Source organism: Mycteria americana, chromosome 1 (genome assembly GCF_035582795.1).
Source record: "Mycteria americana isolate JAX WOST 10 ecotype Jacksonville Zoo and Gardens chromosome 1, USCA_MyAme_1.0, whole genome shotgun sequence".
In the NCBI taxonomy this organism is placed as follows: domain Eukaryota; kingdom Metazoa; phylum Chordata; class Aves; order Ciconiiformes; family Ciconiidae; genus Mycteria; species Mycteria americana.
In genome coordinates, this window is record NC_134365.1 from 203,423,686 (window position 1) to 203,437,678 (window position 13,993).

General features: G+C 40.9%; 1 protein-coding gene across 1 annotated transcript in view; it reads left to right on the top strand.

The window, feature by feature from the left end:
• The window catches only part of ARHGAP20 (Rho GTPase activating protein 20), a 66,404-nt gene that overhangs the window by 33,520 nt on the left and 18,891 nt on the right, over nt 1–13,993 (top strand). The window contains exons 4-7 of the mRNA XM_075492013.1: nt 4,752–4,901; nt 6,808–6,849; nt 7,837–7,921; nt 10,776–10,853. Coding sequence (XP_075348128.1) covers nt 4,752–4,901; nt 6,808–6,849; nt 7,837–7,921; nt 10,776–10,853 — 355 coding nt within the window. The remainder of the gene's footprint in view (nt 1–4,751; nt 4,902–6,807; nt 6,850–7,836; nt 7,922–10,775; nt 10,854–13,993) is intronic.

Here is a 13,993-nt window from a genome sequence, read left to right on the forward strand (position 1 = left end):
GGCTTGCTGCTGAGCTCTGATTATTCACTCTACCATTCACAATTAAATCAGATTTACAAGCTGTGTCTAGCATGCCAGCTTTGCGCAGCATTTGTGGTTTAAGGCAATTTTAGAGGGTACTTTCACTTGTTGTTATGGGTTATGGGAAAATAATAATAAAAAATTGTGATGCAGCTTCATTCTCTGTTAGGCACTGTGTGGTTTCACAGGGTGGGTAATCTCAGTGTGAATCCTGGGCTTTTGCAATGTGTCTTTTCACTTAAGCAATTGTTTCAGAGGCTGCTGGGAAAAGCCAGAATAAATCTGTGTTTTCTGTAGAAATCTGAGCTCTGTCCATTTGAATCACACATAGTAAATGTAACCCCCCCCAGCTGAACTCCTTCACTTGATGTAGTGTGACAACACAGAGGGTATTTTACCCAAAACATGTTCCACTATGGGTGGGTGGTGAACATAAGGATATTTAGGGGAAATCTTCCTATTCTACCAGCAGTAGCAGTAGTAGCATTGTTACTGTATTTATGAATGTTTGTGTCACCTAATTTAAGCTTTCAAATGTTAAATATTTGCAATTTACCTCGGCTTCTAGGCTCCTTTTATAGTCACTGAGGGAAAACCAGCACTTTCCTGGAGCAAACTCACCTGACCCTGAAAGAGTGCTGACGGTGGGTGAGGGGAGTCACGCTCTTGGGGGTCCCTCACTGTCCTCTGGCTATTCAGCGGGCATAGTCTCACTCCTAAACCTAGCTTAGGTCTAAGCTCCTAAATTGTAGAAGACTGAAGTCAGGTGAGATGAATCCCTCCCTCCCTGGTCAGCACGCTGAGCAGAAGCAGTGTTACAACGCCAGGCTGATCTGCACGTTACTGCAGGTTTGGCTGGGTCCCAGTGGGACTATTTGCATAGTAAAGCACTACTCTGTGTAACCACGCCGAAATCTGGTCTCCAGGGAGTAGTAACGGCTCTTACAGCATTTGATTTAGTGTGGTGAAAAGTCTGCAATGTTTGAAGAAGGTGGAACAGAACAAATTGTGCTTCTGCAGGTGAAGAAGGGGGAGGGGGCTCAAGTCTTCGCTAGAAATGGTAAAAATAGTATTTTGAGTGATATTACTTCATGTATTTTAAAGAACTAATTGGGATATTGTCTCTACAGCTGCCCTGTCAGCAATTAAAGCATCAGAGCTGTCACTAATGAATACTTCTTAAAAATCAGCATTTTTAAAGATATCTCACACTAAAATACCATTGCTGATTCCTAGAGGGAAAACCTGAGTGGTGTGTATTACTATGCAGCTGTGATTATTGATTGTTACTGACTTTTTAGCAGCTGATGGAGAGTCAAGACAGCAGATCACCAGGACAGAACTAATGATAGTTGAATCTGACTTAACTTCAGAATTATTCCTTGTGAAGGTGCTAAAAATTTGTAATACTCTTTTGTGTTAAGTAGTTTTTCAGCTTGGGGCGTATAAACACCTAAGATATCTTAGGTACAGCTTGGCGCTGTACTGGTGTCAGCTCAGCTGCAGGTAGCCAGTCACTGTACAAAGAGAGCTCATGTATAGTTTGACTTCATACGCTCAGCAAATGGGTACAGGTTTTTCCTAAAGAGAGCAAGTATCTTGTGTCCTCTGAGCTTGCTGAGTAAACTCCTGTACTCCTGAGCTCCTGCTTAAAGGCAGTGAAGTGGCATTGCTCCCATGGAAATTTGTGGGGGGTAAGTCCTCTCTACAACTGGTCTGTGTATGACTTTGGACAAGGTGCATGTAGGTTTGTTTTCTGCTACTTTCTAATCATTTTTGAAATGTACACTGTTATCTTTTCAGATTATGCATTAGCCCAGCTTATAACAAATAGTAATACTCACGTGCTGTCCTTCTCTGCCTGCTGCCCCACCTTTTACTGCCTTCGTGTGAGGAATAAGTCATAAATTGATTGAAAGAGTTTTTCTCACTAAACCAATGTTAAGTATGTAAAACGTTATACTGTTTTCTATATATTGATTAGATTTCTTACAGAGAGTGTGTGTTTTAATTTGGCAGAGTAAATACTTCAGGGATCTGTCAGTTCAATGATCAAGGTTTCTTACATAAGTTTTTGTGTGGGAGGCACAGAGAAATGGCTTCCTCTTTCTCCTTTGTAATACGTACATGCATATATACACATACATTTTAAGGTTATTTTCCCAGAGTGGCTGGACATAGAAATTGATGGTTGAGTACATACATGGAATTACGGTAGCAATCTCACAGTAGATCCATTAATGCTTTTGTCAGAGGGTCCTGTTAAGAAGATTAGCAAATCTAGTGAGAAGTTAATCTTCCATCTGTTAACAGCTGCAAGGTATCCAATTGCCACTTACAGAAAGCAAAAGGAACTGAGTTTACTCTGTAGAGGTGGCACAGTTTGGCATGTGTCGATACCTACACCATTGATGGTCATGATTTTTCTCTTGATTTCAGTGGACTCTGGATCTACCTGATATTTACAGTGTGACACTTGCAAGGGGACTTAATTCCTTAAAAAATAAATAAAATCTTTGTTAGATTGTTACTCTTTCCATTTTTCACATATTCAGTCATGCTGCTTCCTTAGCGATGATATATTCATTTCTAGAGGTAATGCTTTGGCACTTAAATAGAAGACCCTCATTTCACAAATGCTGAGAACCCGTGGATTGCATAAAGGACATGGCAGATAGAGATAAAATTATCCTTCAGGCTCTTTAGATGTTAATGGAGGCTACTGTTTCAGCACCTCTGGAAACCAGGCCACTTGAATACTGATAATAGCTGAGAGCTGTGACTAGGCATGGCAAACGGGGTAAGACTATACATCAAGCATGATTGGAGAACATCTTTGTCCTTCTGCCAACACCCTGCTGACACCCGCTACTGGCACTGCAGGAGTCTGGCTTTATGAAATGTAAATGTTAAAAAAAGTGAAACAGCATGTAGAGAGTTCACTGTACTGGGTAATGGGAAAAAGAAATTGAGGAGGAAGGCACGGTCAACAGATTGATGCAGTGCGGTCAGACCAGGCATCCATTTATTAACATCTACATTAGAATTCATAGCTGTATTTTTTTGTAAATCTACATTTTCAGCGTTCATTCTGTGGTCAGTCAGTTACAGTTATTTCTGTATTCTTGACAGATCTTACTTGTTGCATCACAAACTGATTTGTTGATGAGCATGTTGAAGTGTTCTCCTGTACTTTAAGTTTCTCTTTGATGGGGTAACAAAACGTAATAGAGTAAAGAGAGGTGAAATGTACAGCTGACCAGGAAACACCATGGTATAGTTTAAAAAATGCATGAACTTGAGATGGTATTTTACAGTATTTTATGGCGATCTAATTGAAATGCACCTTTTTGGCAGGTGTGATACACAGTAATGGTCGTTTCTTGCCCACCACTGTAAGCGCTGCTGGTTATTAGTGTTGCTGAACCCCACTACACCTGCTAGCATAATGTCAGCTGGGAAGCTCAGACCAGTCAGGCTACTGCAAGTTCATCTGTGTCCTCTTCAAAGCTGCAAGGTTCAAGTACTTTCATGTTTCAGACTGTATTAGTTCAGTCTGTCCTAAATCAAATACCTTGTAAATGAGACTAATCTCAGAGAAGGTAGTCCATGTGTATCAAAGCTCTAAGAAACTGCTTACCTGGCATATTTATTTATAGAGCACTAATCACCATGGTGTCTGGCACTGTCCCCATCCACATTTGCAACATGGTGTTGAGCTGACATGCTCTTGCTTGCACTCCTTGGATTAGAAGGGCAAAACATTTTCAAGGAGGGGACACTTTTCCTCCAGCCTTTCCCTGCTGGCCCAGGAGAACCATAGCTCAAGGCCTCTGCAACCATAGTCTGCAAGGCCTCTAGTGCGAACCTGCCTTGAAGTGAGCGGCTGTTGCGTTGCTAGAGAGCTGGACTGACTTTGTGAGATTGTACTTGTTTCTCACATAGCACTGGTGCCCACCAGTCCTACAAAGGAAGTAGACTTATCATGAGAAATTAAGTGGAAGAAAAGAGTTGAAATAAAAAAATGAAAGTCTGTAAATTTGACCTTTACTGTTCTCTAATGTTTGGTAGGATAAAACAGAGGAAGGGCCAAATTTTTTTAAAAATGGGGAAATTATGTATCTTCCTTGCAGATGAATAGATGTTTTGAGAATACACGAAGTCCTGGCTCATTCTCCAAGTGCAGTGGGCTTAAAGCTACCATGCAGCTAGTTCGTGGAGGCTGTACGTGACCTGTGCTGTAGTTAAACACAAATGGCAGTTTTCTGCTTGTTCTTTCTTCAGGATTGCCTAGTTGTCACTGCTTAAACCCACCATAGTTGTTGACCTTGGGGCTAAGCAATCCAACTATTCTGTAAACTCCTCAATGGCATTAAAGTCACTGAAAGGAGAGTCCAACACAAGTGGCAATCTTTGCCTCATGGCAAGATTTGGAGGGGAGCTTGAGACACAGGGCTTTCCCCCAAGAGGGGGGATGTCCAGGGATGCCATAAGCAACGTATTTATCCCACATATAAGATATCTGTTGATCCCATTTAGATGAGAAATTGATACATTTTTATATGCAACCCAAATAAAACATTGTTTTCTTTAACTAAAGCAGAGGTGCCTCCTCCATCAGCTCCAATGCAAGCTTCACATGTGCCTGAAGGAAGAAGAAACTCTGAGTTGTTTAACCTGCCTTGCTATGTTTTCATGTGTGCGACATACCTGTGAATTTCTGCCGGCAGGTCACACTCTCATTTCAAACTGAAGTGCCAAGCACGTCTCTGTGAGATGTGGACAGCATTTTGTACAGAAGAAGTCTGTGAAGGCAGCACAGACCCAGAGAGGTCCTTTGTTTTGGGCTGGCCCACCACAAACTGTGTGGCAAATTTCAGGTAAGAATTGAGATACGTTTTATTTACCAAGTTACTTAAATGTTTTTAGGCTGCCAGGTAACAAGACTATCATGGATTCATTTCAGCACCAGTGAAGGTGGGAAGCAGGAACTTACTGATTCTTAAACCGATTACTTCTACTGCTGTGAGCAAGTCATTTACCCTCCATGCCTCATCTTCTGTCTCTCTGCAAATGTGGCAGTGATACTTGCTTATCACTTAAAAATTTGAGAAAATACGTGATTTGGCAAAGCACTGTCTGTGCTGCAAACTTGCTCAGTGGAAATTCTCTTTTTTGGGGTATAATTTGACAAACACCTTGGCTAATTAATAAGATGAACTACAAATAGTAAACAGCTAAGCTAATGAAAGGATCAAAGAGACCCTTGTAGGACACTTTTAAACGGAAGAGCTTGTATTGGAAGTAGCAGGAAACATACAGTGAAATACTGACCTTGTCCTATTTCTCTTTTTAATTTAATTGTGCCAGAGAAAATGTCATATTCCTCTTAAAGCAGAATCTCTGAATTTTAATAGAGAGAAAGATTTTTGGTCTGTCTTTGCAGCATTGACTGTAGGACACATAAGGGCTGTAGAGGTAATTTCAGTGATTAGGCTAATTTTAGTCTCAGCAGGAGGGCTCTGTCGTCACTTTGGATAAGGGAGGGCACCATCTCCCTGAAATCCCAGCTGCTTAGTAATTTGGCTGGGTCTTGGAAAATGCATTTTCCTCTTTACCAACAGAGAGCAAAAGCTGACGCATGCAGCTTAATTTGTATGTCACATTGTCCGTATCCAAAGAGAATGCTGTGCACAAACTGCTCTCTATTGAGCTGGTTGTGCTGTTTATGTTTTTTTTCACTTAATAGTCCTGAAACAAAGCTGAAATTTTCTATTGATTTTCAGTTGAACTCTTGCCAATAAACATGAGCTTTGATCTAGAGACAGTACGTGATCCTTTATAGCTATCAGAAAGTAGTTGGATAGGAAAGCAATAGCTTCAATCAAAACAGAGTCAGAGATTTTATAGAAGTGAAATTGTTTTATGTCTGGAGGTACACAAAAAACTATAAAATGCCATGCATGAGTCTGTAGATGCATATCTGACAGAATTGAAGCAGCCAAAGCAGAATCACATTTTTAATGTTTATAAAGTGCATTCACCTCACAGCATCATTCAGTATGTTTGAAGTTCCTTAAATTCCTGCTCTGAAAATTTGAAGAACTTGATTTGCAGAAGCAGCAGTGGGAATAGCAGTTAGTCCATCTGGGGCAGGATTTAAATCAAGAAAGCTGAAGCAAAATTAGGTTAGATTCCTTGCACTATCCTGTTATTAGCTACATTTAACCGGACAGTTTGTATCCTTGAAAGTGTATAAATTAGATAAAGATAAATGAGATAAGCCTTAAAATGTCCGAAGTTAAACCCTATGAAGTACAATGGGACCTTTTTTCATTGTGGCTTTTGTGTACTTTGTAGCGTGGCAATAAACCAAGTAATAAATAAGAAGAGAATTAGAATAGTGAAAGTGGAAAGAAGCCTATATACTTGAGGAAATACCTTTTGAAATAACTTTTGAATTAAGCTCTTATTTTAAAGTGCCCTCCTCTTCTATTTGGACATTCGTTTAAGAACTCAACCCATTTCCTAGTGAATTAACTGGTAAAGCTTTAACTTCTGTGGTAAAAACTGGTAACTGGGACTTTTGATCTCCGTGGCAGGCTTTTCAGTTGATTTTGCAGGGAAACAGATTTTTCATGCAAATCTGGAAAAATCTTTCAGTTTTTGTAAGTGTTTATGGAAATTGCAACCAAGAAGCAGTCCATTCTACCATGGCTTGTACGAGGGCTATTTTGGTATTAGAATGATGGCTGATTTGTCCCTGTTTTTTTATAATTCTTGCAGGTCTGCAGAACAAAAGGAAACGTGGCTGTCTTTTTTGCAAAGGTACTTTATTATACAGTCTTTGAAGACACTGAAAAGAGTCCCAGTCATCTAGACCAGTGATTCCCAAGCTGTGGTACTATGCCATCATGACAGATAAGCTCTTTCAAAGTGATATTAAGAAAAAAAAAATCTCATGTCCTCTCCCTGCAGAAGGTGGTATGTGCCGTTTATGCGATGATCACTAAGCAAGGAGGGGAGCGCTTCCCTGTGCCTGAACACGGCTCAGCACAAAACTGGAGCAATTCCTATCACGCACGGTCCCTTCCCTACGCAGTTGTAGGAGCCTCTGCCACCATCGCTCTAGTTGAGCCTGGGGCTCTTTCCATGGTGATGGCATGTAAGCAAGCCCAGCTCAGGAACCTCTGCTCTAACCTATCTGCTGCTCATGGCTGGCTGTATTTTGGCCTTACAAAATGGACCTCAAGCTGGAGGGTACGGTGGGAGGGTTTGTGTGAATAGAGCTGTCTTATTTCAGTGTTTGGACAGAAAACTACTAGTCATAGTTTTGCTTTCTGGTCACCTAGTTCTGCTGGTTGAGGTTTGTGTCTTTATCTGGTTCTTCAGAGTTCCTGGGGTTGTTTAAATCATCCTTTCTGGGGATGATTTCTAATTCACTCATCTCCTGTTCAGCCCTTTGAACTGGTCCATACAATGGGATGTAACTGATTTCAGTAGGAACCTGTACTGCAGACTGAGGCATCACAATGATGGGTAGATTTAGCTTGATTTTTTAAATCCAGTTTCTCTGCTGCTTACACTGATTTCTACAATGAACTTCAATACAGCAGGGCATTACTGGGGGCCACAGTCAGCATCCCTTCCAGACACTGCTGGATGCTTTCTTGTCCTCAGAGATCTTTCTACCACAGTACATCTGCAAACAATCTGCTTCTTATCCAGTTATTGCTTGATTGCTATTTAAATCTCGATCTTGATATTTATGCTTACAATATTAAAAATTCACTTGTTTTGTACTTGTTTTGTCAGTCGAATAAGAGAAGAGAAGGAAAAAGACTATCCTAAAAGCATTCCTCTGAAGATAATTGCAAAGGATGTGGGAACTTGTGCATATGTAAGTGCTCTTGAGCTAAATGGGGGTTAAATCCACATCACCTATGAGTGCTAGTCACCTGTAAATCCTTTGGACATTGGGAGAGTTCCTTTGGGTTGCAACCTTTTTTAAGGATCCAGCCTCTGTAAAAGACTTGGCATATGCATCCCTGAAATGTTTGTTTCCTGTGTTTAATAATGGAGTTCCTTTAAAGACAGTGTGCTTGGTAAGAAATACTGGTTCTGGCACACAAACTAAAGTGTGAAGTCCCAAGAAACACCTCTAGCAGAATTTATGCAGAAGCATCTTCAGAAATGCCAGTACAATGTACCCTTTTTTTGCTTGTAAAACTGATCTAAACCCACAGCTGTCTTCATTCAATTCTGCAAAGTTGCAATGTGTTTTATTGTTTATAATGATCATAAGTCAGTAAAGCTGTGTATATGAACACCCTGAAATTGCCTTAAGCATGTTTTTCATCAGCTAACTGATGTTGGTAAATTTATAGGCACAAGGTAAATTGGTAAAGAAAGGTCATCCACAGGGTGATTTGCACCTTTTTTACTAAGTCATTTCTAACCAATTTAAACTAAATTCTTGTACGTAGCCAGTTCCCTAGGGATACCTTAGCATTCAGTCATAATCCATCCATTCTTCGCCTGCTTCTTATACATTTGTCCTTTCTTTCTAACTGTGCTTTTAAGACCTGTATTTCATGCTCAGAAGCCTAAAGAGCATTTATAAGGACATGAGAAATTTTTACAGAAGTTAGACTTCATTGGAGGTCTTTGCCCAACAGTGAATCTCCACTTAGAATTCTGTATTTGCATAGACCTAAGCATAAAGGAGTCTGCCTTTTTTAAGAAAATCATTATTAAGGTAAATGATAATAGTTAGAATTGCCAGGTTGGTAAGACAAATGTTAATAAACAATGACAATAATTGTGATAGTTCAAATGCAGGACTGCAGATCAAGGTATGCTCAGGTGTAAATGTCTATAAATCATACATGCACTCAGGTGTTGCACTCTTGTACCAGGGTTTGTTTGGGTTTTTTAAAATGTCTTTTCTCCTTAGCTATAATTAGCTCATGTGCCAAATATGGTTTCCTGATTCTGACAGTCCTAGAAATGACACACTGTAGTCTAGCTATTATCAGTAATAAAACAGTGGAAGAGCAGATGGAAACTTTGTGATGCAAATAGTTCTTATGGCACTGTGGTCCCTGTGCTACAACAGCTGGAGATGCCCAAGAATTATTTCATTTTTGGAGGGTAAGGAAGGCTGAACACAAGACGCAAACCATTTTATTATATTCTAGCCAAGGGCAAAACTTATGCAAATGTGCTGACCTACTCCTGAGAGCCAGATGTCATTGCTTCAGGCAAATGTTAAATTTTTTATGGTATGAGCATTCAGATACGTCCTGAAGCAAGATATACAGTATTCTCACTACTTTCCTTTGATTGCCATGGCAGCTTGTTACCGTCAGAGACTTACACAAATGTACAGCTCAGATCTTTTCTAAATGCAAAATGACAGGGGTTTGTTTCACCTGAACATCCCATGGCCAGTATAAAATTGATATGCTACACAGGGGAGCAAGGTATAGCAAACCGTCTTGGGACTGGCAGTGAACATTTACATCCCGGCTCCGCCACCTTCCCTTCTTTGGGCCATTGGATACGCCTGGGCGGTTTGTTGCAGCGGCCATGCGTTTGTTCTGCCAGGGCTTTAGGCTGGCCATGAACCAGCTGCAATCCAAAAGCTGTGTAGTCTTGCTAGCAGAGCCAAACTAGCATGCCTCTAAAGAGGGCTTAGTAACTTGTGCTTGATGTGTGGGAGCTGCCTGTCAGCTTGGAAGTGAGGCCAGCATGGGTGTGATGGTGCAAACAAAAACCGCTCTGGACACGCTCTCCCCACTTGTTTTTGCCTCTGCAAGGTGATGGCAGCGGTGCTGCCACATCCCAGCAGGGCTGAGTTGGGAGTCATTAATCCTGGTGTGTTTGAAATGCGCTGCCCTGCATAAGAGCAACCCATGGTGCGGAGGTAGAGAGCATTGCCCAGCTGTACGGGAGTAGTACTGGTGCCAGGCAGCAGGTGCTGAAATCTTACTCTGGAAAGGCTGCCTTGTTGGAAGGCGGCACTTCCTCCAACACGAAGCTCGGTACTTCGTGCTGGTCACCATAGCTATTTAGAAAGCAGTGTTTCTGCAGATCCATGCTTTTCCATACTGCCGATCAGCAGATTCTGGAGGATGCCGGAGAGGTAGCATTTTAACTGGATGAAAGATTACCAACAGGAAGCGTTTCTGGTATTAAGCCAAATCTAGCTTTGAGAAATCTATATAGAAAGTGGCAATGGATATAGAGATGAACAGCCTGTGTACAGTATTTTCTTACCAGGGAGATCTTCAAAAGAAAAGGACAGAAATGATTAACAATTGATATGAGAACCTCTTATTTCACTGAAAAATTCCTTTTTTTTTCCAAAGGAAACTTGTATGCTTTTAAATTAATCAAACCATTAAGTTTCCCTCATGCAGTGTCTAAAGTTCAGTTAGTGGCTGTGTCTTTTTGCATATTTTAATGTGGAGGTCTTGCCCCCAGTAATCATGGCACTCTCCTGTCTGATGGAGCTGTTGGGGAAGCGGGGACCAAATACAGAAAGTATGTGACAAAGCAGAGGAATCAAACCTCGGTCTCAGACAGCTGGGTCTTTATCTATGTAGTATAACTTACTTATTAAGTAAAATTTTAACAAGATACTGTCCATTTTTCAACAATGAATTATGCAGAGCTATTGCACTTCAGATACTCTTTGCAAATCCAGATTTTTAATGCCACTTTCCTCTTCTGCTTTTTTCTGTTCACAGTCAAAAACCCTAAGTGTAACCAATGTTGATACAGCAAATGATGTAATTCTCATGGCCCTGCAGCAGCTGGGAATTAATGTAAGTCCTTGCACCAGTTTTAATGAGTCCTTTTGTAGTCATTTTAATAACCAAATCTTCTCTTGCACTTTTTCCAAGTTTTAGGATATGAACATTAATTAAATCCTTTATAATAGCAATTCAATATTGTTAAAATGAAGCAAAAGTGCCTAGCTAATATATAGACCTCCAGAGATCATCAAGTGCCTTAAAAGTTTTGAATAAGTCTCTCATCCCTGTAAGGGGTCCAACATGTTTGAAGTTTCTTTTAAATCTGTTTTGCTGATGCCCAGGAGGAGGTATCTTGACACAAGAAGTGAGAGTTTCATACAGCTCCTTTTGCATACTTCAGTATGCAGGGAACCTCCTGACCTGCTTGTTAGTTGGTTTCAAAATGTGCAAACATGCATGATCAGCTGTGTCCCCAGATTGCAAGGACAAGCACTGCTCTCAAGTGTCCAAATCAGACACTCTAAATATCCATGGACCTTTAGTGTCATGTGAGGTATAAATGTTACTGAGTGATTGCACAGAATCTGAATGCACCCAATTTAAGCAATGGCCTGAAACTGTTTTGGGAGAAGGCTTTTACAGGACTTACAATAATGCAGGATAGTGCACCGAGTAGATGCAGTGCACTAAACCGGACAAGGTAGTGCCTCAAGTGTAGTAATGAATCAATGCCAGGGACAAGAATTCTGGCTCCCTTATTCTGTTTCTCTCGTTGTTTCACAATGTGGCTCCAACCAACACCAATGGTCATAGAAGCCCCCGGATGACAGCTTTTTAACTGGCCTGTCAGTCTGCTGCGTGGGTAACAAGATTTTTTAAAATGTCTTAGTCTTGATGTATACATTGATCTCATTGCATGGAATCTGGCAAGTCTTTCTGTACCACAGCCCTGAGTGTGAAGAGTCAAATATGACAAATACCACTCTTATGCTTCCCCGGGGCTTCTGGAGACCCCCAGCAAAAGCTAAGAGTAACCTCAGAATTTGCCTTCCCTAGCATTCATTATCCCTAATTTATACAGGCTTTTAATGCATCCAGGGGCCCATTATGCTAGCTTGGTATTTCCTAGGTACAGCAATTTCTGTCTGTCTTGTTATGGCTCAGACATCCCATTTACACCAGGGCTGTGGCCCTGGCCCAAGCTCAGGATCCAGCAGTCTATCCAATTAAGGTAGCTCTGGAGTTGGTAGAGGGACTGCAAGGTGAAGAGGATGGGATGTGAGTTAAAATCCATCCCATTGTCTACCCTAGTCTGCACCAAAAATCAAGAGACTGCTATATTACAACTGCAAGTCTTTACTATGATGTGTTTAATTTTTACCCATTTTATGGGTGTCATTTGCACTTCCTCATTTTGTGTACAGAAAAAACAGGAAAATGGTAGTATTGGAAGAGAATATTTTGTTTGAGATGAGCAGGAGGAGGAGCTGGTTAGGTTTCAGCTTTGTGTTCTTTTGTATGTATCACAATCAACCCTTTCCTCCTCTTTACATGTTTATTTCAAGTGGAAAAAGAATGAAAGCCATCTGAAAGATGTAAAATCTTGCCTGCAGAATTATTTTCCCAAGTAATAGACCACATTTTTTCACTGCATCTTCATAACATAAAACCTTTTTCATTAGAGGCATATCATAAGATTAGCAATAAAATCAAACAAGCTAAATAAATTAAGCTGTAGCTGGTATATCAAACACCCAACCCCCTCACAGGATTGTTCTGACTGCGAGGAAGCTTTTCCTTATGTGCCATCTCGAGGTTTTTTATTTATGTCCAGAGAGAACCACTTGAAAGGAGCTCTACGACTTTTCAATGGCAATTATAAAAACTACATTTCACATGTTGTGTGATTAATGGGGCTATTACTTTGGCTGAGTTCACTCTGGTTTAACGCATCAGGGTTTTTCCCTCTGTGGTTTGTCTGCTAAAATGACAACTAGTTCGTGCAAAATGGCATTGATCATCTGTTCCAAATTACCAAGTGGGGGAGAAAGAAGGGCCTTGGCTTTCCCAGCTCCGTAAGTACACTTGCTGATTTTTCTGGGACAGTCACATTTATACTGACAAATGGCCTCATAAAGCCCATAAAGGACAACATTTGCAATCAAGAGATGAGCAGTCTGCCTCCTGAAACTGTGCTTACTAGCTCTTCCCCTTCCCCTGCTTCCCTTTCACAGCAACAAACCCTTTCATATATATATTTAAAAGGAAAAGTAAATACCCTTTCTTGTGCACCTCAGCTGTATTTATTTGCTCCTGGCTGCTTGCCCTGAGGCATGAGAGATGTCTCCAAAGCCTATTTATTTTCCTTCTGCCCCCTGCTAGCTAACTTAACAGCAGTGCTAATATGGGCCAGAAAGCTCTGTCAGTCAGAGAGCAAACTGTGAAGGCTTTATTGGGTGTATCAGCATTACACCGGGTGCCTGCAGCAAGTAGAAAGTCTCAAGAGCTTTGGGGACACTGGATGAAGGTCCAGACAATGCAGGATAGTAGGCAAATCTGTTTAAAAGGAGGTAGGATTTAATTGTAGAGCTAAATAAATACTGTCATGAGGTATTTATCACCTTTTGTAGCCAGAAAACTTTTAGACTTTAATTATCCTGATTTAGCAGTGTCACTGAAAAGGGATTTAAGGTATAATAGATCACTTTTCATACAGTGTATTTATTCACTTGCTATTGCCTTTTGTCCTGAGAGTGGTTTATATTAAATGTCATTCTTTTTACCTCTATTGTCTCACTGTCGTATCTGAAATAATGTACTGTTCTTCAGTTAAACTGAAACATTGACCTGTACATTTATGTTAAAGGCAATATTTAGAATTTGCTTTCAAATCAGCAGTTTTACACAGCTTTTCCCAAAGATGTTCACATTCTCCAGTCCTCTGGAAATTGTCTCCTTTGATGTAAATTTATCCTCTCCGCTGTACATTTTAAAAGAGAGCTTAGCAGTCTTAAAGCACCATACAGCGCTCCCAAGCCCTTCCACACAAAAGGGCTGTACAAAAGGGTCGATGGCAGCCCTACGAGGAGGTTTTGGGGCAGTCTTGAGTGCCAGGAGCCCCTTGGGTGCCATCCTTGCCTTGGCTCCGGTCTCAGATGAAGGTGCTCCTGCCCTGCCCTCCAGCGCAGGGCACGGGATGCTGTCGGCTG